The sequence below is a fragment of the Monodelphis domestica genome, chromosome 6 (assembly GCF_027887165.1).
Source record: "Monodelphis domestica isolate mMonDom1 chromosome 6, mMonDom1.pri, whole genome shotgun sequence".
Classification (NCBI taxonomy): domain Eukaryota; kingdom Metazoa; phylum Chordata; class Mammalia; order Didelphimorphia; family Didelphidae; genus Monodelphis; species Monodelphis domestica.
In genome coordinates this window covers 5,889,803-5,900,309 of record NC_077232.1, presented here as the reverse complement: position 1 = coordinate 5,900,309, position 10,507 = coordinate 5,889,803, and the positions used below count along the sequence as shown (strand labels likewise).

General features: G+C 66.7%; 1 protein-coding gene across 3 annotated transcripts; it reads right to left on the bottom strand.

Annotated features, from left to right (window-relative positions):
* Nucleotides 1–689: 689 nt before the first annotated feature.
* LOC130454915 (cardiotrophin-like cytokine factor 1) lies at nucleotides 690–8,537 on the bottom strand. 3 transcript variants are annotated; one of them, XM_056801220.1, is made up of 3 exons: nucleotides 8,299–8,537; nucleotides 3,075–3,241; nucleotides 690–1,717 (listed from the first exon to the last, which is right to left on the bottom strand). In XM_056801220.1, exons 1-3 carry the CDS (start codon nucleotides 8,420–8,422, stop codon nucleotides 1,220–1,222), a joined length of 789 nt encoding a protein of 262 aa, XP_056657198.1. In that variant the 5' UTR covers nucleotides 8,423–8,537; the 3' UTR covers nucleotides 690–1,219. The 3 variants fall into 3 exon arrangements, with proteins under 3 accessions (XP_056657198.1, XP_056657199.1, XP_056657197.1); XM_056801221.1 differs by lacking the exon at nucleotides 8,299–8,537 and adding an exon at nucleotides 7,499–8,278; XM_056801219.1 differs by lacking the exon at nucleotides 8,299–8,537 and having other exon boundaries at nucleotides 3,075–6,344.
* Nucleotides 8,538–10,507: the final 1,970 nt, after the last annotated feature.

Below are 10,507 nucleotides of genomic sequence, written 5' to 3'. Positions count from 1 at the left end.
GGCTTCCCCAGTCCTTCCCCCCAAATACTCCTGGGAGTGGTTTCCGGGGCTACCATTCTGCGCGATGGGCCCCCCCATTGCCCGCCTGGTGTCTTCCCTTCTCCACAGACATCTCCAGCCGTTCTTCATGCAACTGCCAAAATGATCCTCCCGGGGCCTCGATCCGGGCCTCCACTCCTGCCCTTCCAAACCCGCTGGGGCTCCCTCCTGCAGAAAATGCAGACTCCTCGGTGTGGAACTCAAACCCTCCCCAGCCTGCCGTGACCCCACTCTGGAGGATCTTAGCGCCGGGGCTGGGCGGACCATCGGCCACTATCTAGTCCAGCTCCCTTGGCTCCCAGAGGAGGAAACTGAGGCACTGGAAGATGAAGAGACTCTCTAGAGGTTGCAGGTAGCAAATGCTGTTCTCCCTCCCTCCTGGCCACCCCTTCTCTGAAGCCCTCTCAGGTTGCGCACAGCCCGGAATGGGGCCCCGTCTGTCTCTCTTATCCTTGGAAGCTCCTGCCTTCCCCATGCCGTGGCACAGGGGCCTTCGGGCCACGCTCCCCCCCCACTTTGCAAGTGCCGCAGCGTCTCTTCTCCCCCCTCCCCCGTTCCCCGAGTCACGGACGGCCCCCCCAGTCCTGGAGGACCAGGAGCCAGGAAGGAGGCCCGACGGGGGATGAGGCCAGGCGGGGGCAGAGGAGGGCTCTGGGGAAAGCATTTTATTTGTTAATACAAGAATAGAAATTCTGCAATAAATACCATCTAATAAATAACATCTCCAAATAAATAAATATTAATACAAACAAACTGAGAGTTGTGAGTGGGGGGCCGAGGGGTGCTGCCCTCTCCTCGCCCCCGAATGCTACCGTCCTCAACAATGTAAACTTTTAGGAAACTCTGTGACTGTGGCCGCCCCGCTGGGCCGGGCGGGGGAGCCAGCAGGACGCGAAGGAGAAGTGTGAGGCCAAGTCATGGGCACGTCTGCGGGGAGGGGTCCCCGGCGCCCACCTCCCGGCCCTGCCCCAGGGGGGAGTGTGGGCTGGCTTAAGGCAAAGGGACGGGGGGCGGCTGCCCCGGAAGGCACTTTTGCTGTGGGCGCCCCAGAAGTGACCGATGCTCCGGAGGCCGGAGCCCGGGGCCGTCCGCTCCCCAGAAGGCTGTGGGGGGGGCTCGGAAGCCCCCGGGCCCCCCAGGAGGCTGGGAAGCTTATTGCAAGGCAGGGGCAGAAGAGAGGTCAGAGGTCAGCAGCGGGGGCCTCCAGGCGCAAAGTGACCGCCGCGGCCGCTCTGGGCTGCATCTTCTTCTTCAGCCGGTTGAAGTCCTTGGCTGAGCGCCACAGCCAGGTCTGCAGCTCCTTCAGCAGCCAGAAGTCGTCCATCTTCTGGAGGAAGTCGCTGTGGGGGGGGCCGGGGGCCCAGGCAGGCTCGGCCCCCTGGGGGGGCAGCGGGTAGCCCAGGGCGGCCATGACGCCGGCGATGCTGCCCAGCAGGCCCTGCAGGCTGGTGCAGAAGTGGGCCAGGCTGCGGCGCAGCTCGGCCGTGGCGGCGTGGCGGTCCAGGCCCTGCAGGTAGCAGAGCAGGTGGCTGTAGGCCTGGTAGTTCTGGGCCAGCCGCAGGCGGTCGTTGAGGCTTCGCCACACGTCAAAGTTCACGGTGGCGCTGGGCAGGGCCTCGGCGCTCAGCCTGGGCGGGTTGAAGTCCGGCTCGTTGAAGGGGGGGCCCAGGTAGTTCAGCTGTGGGGGGAGAGGCCGGGCGGCTCAGAGGGCGGGGGGGTGGGGGGCAGGAGAGCGGGGGGGGGGGCAGAGAGCGGGAAGGGGGGCAGAGAGCGGGAAGGAAGGGGCAGAGAGCGGGGGGGGGCGCGAGAGCTGGGGGGGGCACGGAAGAGTGGGAAGGGGGGGTGGGGGCAGGAGAGCTGGGGGGGGCACGGGAGAGCGGGGTGGGGGAGCAGAGAGTAGGGGGGGTGGGAGAGCCAGGGGGGCACAGGAGAGCGGGAAGGAAGAGGCGGAGAGCGGGGGGGGGCGGGAGAGCTGGGGGGGCACGGGAGAGCGGGGGGGGGGCACAGGAGGGGGGGCGGGAGAGCTGGGGGAGGCACCAGAGAGTGGGGGGGGCGCAGGAGAGCGGGGGGAGGGGCGGGAGAGCTGGGGGGGCATGGGTGAGCGGGGGGGGGGGAGAGCGGAGAGTGGGGGGGTGGGAGAGCCAGGGGAGGCATCGGAGAGTGGGGGGGCGCAGGAGAGTGGGGGGAGGAGAGCCAGGGGGGTGCGGGAGAGTGGGGGGGGCCAGCTGAGAGAAGGGCCGGCTGGCAGGGGTTAAGGAGGGGCCGCAGAGGAAGCCGAGGCGGGCACAGACCAGTCCTCGGAGAAGTTTGGCAGCCAGAGACGGGCCGGTAGCTGGAGGGGCGGCAGAGAGCCCAGCGAGGGTTTCAGAGGGGGGAAGCCGGAGGACCGAGGGGGGGCACCTTCCACCCCCCAGGAGGGCTGGGGAGGGGGAGGGGCCGGGCCTCCAGGGGCCCGGGAAGGGGGTGGCGAAGCGCCGAGGAGGGGGCGAGGCTCGGGACAGGCCAGGGCCCAGGGGGAGGTTCACACGCTGACAAGCTCAGAGACAAACTAATTTCCTCGGTGTATCCTGGGGCCCAGCCAGCTCCCCTCCGCCCTCCGCCCTCCCCTTCCCTGCCCTGGCTCCGAGCAGCCTTGGGGTGCGGGGGAGGCCGGGGACGGGCCACCTTCCCCTCCTGGACGCCCCAAGAGCGCCCAGCCGGGAGGGAGGGGGAGGTCAGACAGAGGGGAGGCCGAGGCTGCAGGGGCCCAGCGTGCGAGGCCGGGGCGAGCCGGGACACAGGCGTGCGAGTGGGGGCCGCCCCCAGCCGGGCCCCACCCGTGCCAGAGACACCACAACACGGTGTAAACAGAGGAGACTTCCCCAGCCCCCAGGGGGAGGGGGCGGGCTGCTGGGCCGGCAGCCAGTGGGGCAGTGGGCCAAGGCGGGTGCGAGTCCTGCCCACATGCCTAGTCCTGGGGCCGGGAACGGGGAAGGGAGGGGGAGCCCAGGGGAGCGGGAGGGAGGGGCGCCCCGGCCCGGAGCCCCCCTACTCACGTAGGTGCCCGCCAGGCTGCGCAGCTGGTGCTCCAGGTAGCGGGTGAGGTCGTAGGTCTTCTGGATGGAGGGGCCGGGCCCCGGGTCCCCCGTGCGGTTCAGGGCCGGAACGGCAGGGAGGTGCCACAGCACAGTGCACAGACAAGCCAGCATCCCCCACGAGTCCCCTGGAGGCGAGAGACCACAGAGGGGCCTGAGGGGCCGCCGGGGCCCTCCGTGTCCCTGCCCGCCCCTGGCTGGGAGGGGAGCCGGGAGGGACAGGCCGTGGGCGTGCGTGCGCGCCTGCTGGGGTCCCTCCCGTGGGGAGGGCAGGGAGGGGGCTGAGGCGGGATGTGGCCGGAGGTGATTCCACTCCTGCCTTGGGCCTGGCCTGTTTGGTGGCTCCACGCCGGCACGCGTGCCAGAAGCGTGCCACCTCGGCTCGGTGGCCTTGAACCCAGGACCCACCCAGCCGCCCATCAGGGGCCCAGAGCCAGGCGGGAGCCCAAAGGCCGTTGAACCGCACGCGCGGCTCCGGGACTGACGAGCCTGTGTGAGCTGGGCCGAGTCACGCGAGAAGCCCAAGATGGGGCGGCCTCGTGCGTGCGGGGCAGATCGGGGCTGCTTGGCTCGGGGGTGGGAGTGGCATGAAAGCTGGCCGTTGGGTCACGGTCCAGAGAGGGTCCGGCGGGGCTCCCTTGAAGGGTTCGAAAGTGGCTCCGAGTCCGTGGTCTGGCGGGGCTTGTGCTGGGCCTGGGCCAGGGTCAGCTTTGCACAAGCTGCCTCAGAGGCTCGGGATGCTGGGCGGGCTTGCTGGGGGACCTGCGCCTTCAGACGAGGAGACCTTGGCCAAGTACCTTCTCCTCTCTCGGCTTCAGCTGCCTCCCTTTCGAGAAGTCCGTGCCCGGCTTGCCTCCCCTGCCTGTTGGGAATGCCAGCCCATACCCAGCTTTGCCCTGTGATGAGCTGGGCGGCTTGGGCCTCTCCTCCCAGCCTCCATCCCCGGAGGAGGAACCCTATCTCGGCTGTCACTGGGGGGCAGGCTTGGGCCTCTCCTCCCAGCCTCCATCCCCGGAGGAGGAACCCTATCTCGGCTGTCACTGGGGGGCGTTGGGGCCTCTGGGGTGGTGACTCAAGCCCACCGCCTTCCCCTTTGCCCCTGTGGCTGCTCCGTCCTCTTAAAGCTGCCACCCAGCCCCTTCTGTCTCTGGGGCCGCTGGGCCAGCCCTTCACTTGGGATCCCCAGAGACATTCCGACCTGCCCAAATGGGCCTCCGAGGTCTCCTCAGGTTAGGAAACAGCCCAAGAGAGTGGAAAAAGCACTGGGCTTGGCAACAAGAAGTTGGGCCTGGAATTCTGGCTCTGCCCGGACCAGCTTTGTGGGCTCGGGGAAGTCCTCAGTTTCCTTATTTGTAAAGGGATGCCCTCGAGGGCCCCTTCCCAGCATTTCCTTGTTTGGAAGTTAAAAAACAGTCCTTCCCCCCCTCCCCCAGGTACTCCCCTCTTGCCTCGACACCCCCCTTGGGTGCCATCGGGCCCACACTTGCTGTCCTAAAGGAGTGACTTGGCCCCGTCAGGCTGTACTCCTGATGGAGGGTCCCCCACGTTCAAGGCAGGGATGGTGCTGCTCCCCAGGATCTTGGAGCCTGGCCCTGGAGGATGCTGGGAGTTCTCCGGGCCAGGCTTCGGCTGGAGGTGGGAATGGGGCCCCGGGGTGCTGTGGGCAGCCCGGCTCTAGCCCTTCGCCCGGGCCCGGGTCCCCCACACCAGGGAGATGCCTTTGACTAAAGCAGAACCTCCTCATCTGGGCAGAAACACTCCTGAGATTAACCAGACGAGGCCGGTGTTTCCAGGAATATTTCAGTTCTGAGGTAACTGTGTCACCGCTGGGGGGGGGGGGGGAGCTGAGGGATGAAGGATGGAGAAAGCAGGGAGAGCAGGAGGGGGCGGCTGGGCCCTCCCCCACCTGCCCCCAGCCTGGTCTCCATCTCCAAGGCTGGGAGGGGACGGTGGGAGGGGCAGCGGACACCTGTGTGCCCCAGGAAGCGGGCCGCCCCTGGGGAGAGGAGGCCGGCTCTGGGCTCCGGCTGTCTTTGGGGGTGCTGTGGTCCAGGAGCCCCCCTCCCCTCCCCCAGCCTGCCTCTGGCTGCCGCTGCCGATTGTTTACATCCCGTCTCCTCTGTGTTTATAAATCCAGCTGAGCACGTGAGGAGCTAATGAGCCAGCTCAGGTTTCCTGCTGGAGCACCCCCACCCTGGCCCCCACCCGGCCAGGCCCCTAATTCCATCCAGATCCCTGGGCCCTGGGAACGGAGGGCCCGAGCACACATACACACACACACAGCCCACGCAAGCGCATGGCCACCCCACATGGCTGCACACGCAGGCACACACGTGTACACGAGCCTTGGCCCAGCAGCCCCCACAGTCCCTGGCCTGCAGCCCTCAGCCTGACCTCACCCAGTGTGTCTGGGGGGAGCCTGGAGGCCCCAGTATGCCATGGAGGTGAAGGACAGGAGAAAAGCCTAAGAGGGGCCTCGGGGCCAGCAGGACCCCAGTGAAGCAGTGGGGGAGGGGGCCAGCCTCCAGGGAGAAGGCTGCTTGGGGACCAGAGGAGGCTGAGGAAGGCTCTTTCAGCCCCCAAGAGTGGGGGGAGGACAGAAGGGGTTACCAGAGCCCTCCCCAATTTCACATGGAAGAAACAGACCCAGAGTCAGTGCAGACCATCTGACCCCCTCCAGCTACCACCCTTGTGTGACTCAGGCCCCCAGCCAGGCAGCAGAAAGTGGGTAGAGGTTCTCTTCTCTTCCTCCTCCTTTCTGCTGCTACCTGAGCTGGCCTTTCCGGGAGGTCCTGCCTCCTCCCCCTCCCCAGAAGGACTCCTCTTTCTTCCCAGCCTTGAATAAAGGGCTGGATGGGGCTCCACTTCCGAGGGGAAACTAAGGCCCAGAAGGAAGAAGCAGGGGGACGGGTGAGGGAGTGGAGAGGAGAGCAGGCCTTTTCTGCCTGAATTCAGAGCGTCCTGTGGGAAGCCCGGTGTGTGTGAGACCTCCGGATGTGGTAGCCGGGTGGAAGCACCCCCAAGGAAAGGCCGGGGCAGAGGCAGGGCCGGGAGGGCTCCAAGGCACTGCCAAGCCAGGGGGGAGCGAATCGCGGAGTGGGAGCCGGCCGAGGACCGGGAAGGAGCAGTGAATGGAGAGGAAGCCCGGTGTGTGGGAGAGGTGCTGGTGAATGGCATGAATTAGGGGCGGGCTGGAGAGCTCGGCTCCACCGCGTGGACCGGAGCCCAGAGTGATTGGGCTAGGCCAGAGGAAGGCCACGGCCAGGGCTGGGCTGGGGGGGGGGGCCAGGAAGGGCTCCGTCTGCCAGCTCTTGGGACTGCCTCAGTGGACGCCTCCTTTGTTAGCTCTGCCGGCCGCCAGTCGTAGAGGACTGCCGGCCGGCTGTGCCGGGCACACACTGTACTAGGCACGGCCAGAGGAATGCCTCCCGCGCCTCATCTCTGGGTGTCTCCCGGCCTTCTGTGGGTGGCCCAGCCGGCCCGTCTCCCCCAGATGCCCTGCTCCTCTGGCCCGTGGCTTGCCCCAGCCCTCCCATCCCTCTCGACAGTGGGAGAGACTGACCATCCGCGGGAGAGGAAGGGCGGCCGGCTTTGGTGGGACCCTTGGGGCGCCGAGGAAGGGGGCCCAGCGAGGGGAGGGGCCTCCGTGGGAATTAGCGCTGGCCGGGTGGGGGGGTGCGGGGGGGGGGCTGGCGGACTCGAGGAAATGGGGGAATCCCTCGGGGTCTACAGCGGAAGAGCCCTCCGGGGCTGGAGGGGGGCAGGGAGATACTTGGATGCCTCGAGGGGAGAGTTCTTGGGAAAGTTTTCGGGGCGTCCCTGGGGTGGGGTTTAGAGGAGTACTTGAGGCCTGGGGAAATGAGGTTGGGGGGCTTTCTCTGGCCGGACCCCAAAGCGATGACCTTGCTCTTCCCGCCCCCTCCCCCCGCGGCGCCTCCTTCCCCCTGTGTGGCCCCTAAGCCCCCGGCCCCGCCCCCACTCCCCCCCTCCTGGGAGCTTCTCCCTTCCCAGCGGCGGGGGCGGGGTCAGGGGGACTGACGGAGTCTCTGGAGCCGAGAGATGCCCTTTCCCCCTCCCGTGGCGAGTTCCCACCTCCAGGCGCGGCCGAGACGGAGCGGTCCCCTCCCCTCCCCAGCCCTCCCCCGGGGCTGAGGACTAACTGACTCCCTTGGCCGCAAAGCGGAAAGTCTCCCGCCGGCCGCTCCCCCGGCCCGTGACGGGCTTTTTCCTGCCCGGGTCCGGCTGGGCCGCCCCCGCCCCCTCCACTAATCACTCCCAGGCCGAGACGGGGCCGGGCCGGGCCGGCCTGAGTCCGCCTGGGCCGGGGGCGGGGACCAAGGAGCAACCCGCTCGGGCCCCCCCAGGCCCGGCCGCCTCCCTCTTACCTGCCGGCTCCCCGGCCACGGGGAGCATCGTGGGGTCCGGCCGGGGCTGCTCCCAGCTTCGCGCGCGCCCCAGCCCGCAGAGGAGACGCTGAGTCCTGGCGGCCCGGCCCGGCCCGGCCCGACTCTCCGCTCCCTTTCCTTTCCCTCCCCTCCCGTCCCCTCCCCTCCGGGTGGGCGCAGCGGCGGGGGCGGCGGGGACGAGCGGCGGCTGAGTCCAGCTGAGGTGTTGGCCTCCCCCTGTTCCCCCTCCGTCCCTCCGGCCGGCCGGCCGGCCCTAGCTCGGGCTCCCCCCTCTCCCCTTCCCCTCCCTCTTCCTCTCTCCAACTCCCCCTCTTCCCCTTCTCTCTCCCTCCCGCTCGCTCGCGTCTCTTGCGGGTTCGGACTCCCCCCACCCCCCGCCGTCCCCCTTGTCTCGGTGTCTCTCCGTGTCTCTGTCTCTGCCTGTCTCTGTGTCTCTGGCCCTGGCCCTGCCTCTGCCCCGGGCTCGCTCCGGGGCTCCGAGGGTGGCGGGCTCTCCCCGCCCCTGGCTCGCTCGGGCTCCTCCTGCTCGCTCCGGGGCTCCCAAGTCCTCGGGCTCGGCTCCTCTCTCCCTTTGTGCGGGGCCGCTTGTTGCACCCGAGCCCGGCCCCAGCAGCCGCCCAGCCGGGCGGCGGACTCCGGGAACGGGCCGGCCGGGCCGGAGCTGCCCGGGGTAGCCCCCCGGGGGGCAGGGAGGGAAGCGGCTCCTGAGGGTCCGGGGAAGCGGATCTGCAGGCGACCGGAGAGGAGGGGGGAGGGGGGAGGGGGGCGCTCCTTCCTACCTGCTCGGAGGTCCATGGGGCCGGGGGCCGGGCAGGGGCCGGGCGCGGCTCCTCTCCCGGAGGCTGGCGGAGTGGGAGGGAGGGAGGGAGAGCCGCGGCTCTGGCGAAGCCTTCCTAATCCCATCCGCCAAGCCCACTCGCAGGTTTTTTTCTCTGGCTCGGGGCTTTTTTTTCGGTGTGGGACATTCTGCGAACTTTTTTTTCTTTTCTGACGTGTAAGGCTGGAACCACAAATTGTAGCGGCCCTCCCCGGGGGTGGGGGGAGGAGGGGGGAGAGGAGGGAGGGAGGGAGGGAGGGAGGGGAGGGCTTCTCTCTCTCCCACAGCATCCAGGGGGGGTGAGGTGAGGCGAGGCTGCGGTACCACCCTGGGCCTCCGGGGGGAGGGGGGGAAGAGGGAGGGCAGGAGACAGTCGGCAAACACTGGGGAAAAGGGGAAGGGAGGGAGGGAGGGGGGCCGAGAAGGGCCCTTTCTCTCTTGGGCTCCCTGCAGCGTCTGCCGTCCGTCTGCTCGACCCCTGCCCGGATGCCCGTCTCCACCAGAAGCGGACTCCGAGCTAGCCCCTCTCATTGCCCATCGCCTCCTGCAGTCCGATCCCAGCCCCTCGCCTCCATCTAGGACCGTTCGCCGCCCCCCCCCCCAGCCAAAGTAGTGACACATCCCCCACCCCCACCCCATGCCAATGAGCTGGCCTCTCAGCCAGAGATGGGGTTCTCCCTGCCTCCCTTTGTCTGGGGAGCCCCCACCCCTCTCCCCATTGTCCCGGCGCTCTCCCCATTCTCCGAGCTCGGACTGGGGCCTTCGCTGAAGCAGGTGACTAAGTGACTTGGGATCCCCCCCTCCCCTTCCCCTCTCTGGGAGGGCGCCAGCTCGGAGCCGAGAGCACTTGGCACTGGCCTTTCCCCTGAAAGTTCACGAAGTTTGTCATGCTTTTTCTTAATGTCAGCCCGAGTGGGGGGGGGGGGGGGGGAGGGAGATTTGTAATTCATTAATCAGCACGAGGCACAGGACCAGTTTCAACACAAGAGGTTTCTGTGGGTGACTCAGCCGTAACTCTCCCCATTCAAGACCAGAGGACAGACAGACTGAAAGAACTTCGCCTTTGGGGAAATGCTTTCCTCTGTAGAGATTTGGCTTTCTCCTTCCTTTGGGGCTGGGGGGAGAGGAGAAGCTGCCTTGGCTGCCAGCTCTCTTCCTTCTGTGGGCAGGAGGTGGGATGAACTGGAGACCTAGGGGACCCACGAGCCTAGAGTCTCTCTCTGAAGGGGCTCTGTCTGTCTGTCTCTCTCTCAGCTTTCATCTCTTCTTCCTGTCTCTGTCTCTGTCTCTCTCATGTCTCTGTCTCTCATCTCTTCTTCCTGTCTCTCTCTTTCTGTATGTCTTTGCCTTTCTCTCATCTCTCTTCCTGTCTCTCTGTCTCTGCCTGTCTCTCATCTCTTCTTCCTGTCTGTCTGTCTGTCTCTCTCTCTCATCTCTTCTTCCTGTCTCTGTCTCTCTCTCTCATCTCTGTCTCTGTCTCTGATCTCTTCTTCCTGTCTCTGTCTCTGTCTTTCTCTCATCTCTCTTCTTCCTGTCTCTCTCTGTCTCCCTTTCATCTCTCATCTCTTCTTCCTGTCTCTGTCTTTCTCATCTCTCTTCTTCCCATCTGTCTCTCTCATCTCTCTGTCTCTGTCTCTCTCATCTCTTCTTCCTGTCTCTCTGTCTCTCCCTCTTCCTTTCTCTCTAAAGGCTACCAGAAGGAGAACATAGGAAGAGCCCCACCTGGTCCCTGCAGGCTCCCCCATAGCCTCTGGGAGCCCAGAGCCTGGCATCTCCGAGGTGCTCAATGAATTCCTGTGGACTCTGGGGAGGGTCATTTGGTCCTTAAGTGAGTCCTGCCTGAGAGCCGGGAGCCTAAGATGGTTTTGTTCTGAGTTGGGGGGCCGCAGGGAGAGGGCAGAATAGCAGAGCTACAGCTGGAGGCAGACTGGGGGAAAGGGGACCCTCTCAGGGATAAATTCCAACAATCTCTCCCCAGGGGGGCCTGGACCCACTGAAGGGGGGCAGGAGAAGGGGCCTGAAGCCCCCCGGCCCCCCACGGCCAGCCCAGCCCAGCCCAGTCTGGGTTTGCAGGCCAGGCCATTGCTGCTTTCCCAGGACAGCTCTTCCCTTTTCTGCAGAGTGAGAGCTGGGGAGGGGGAAGTTTGTTTTCAATTACCTCACTGGAGTGG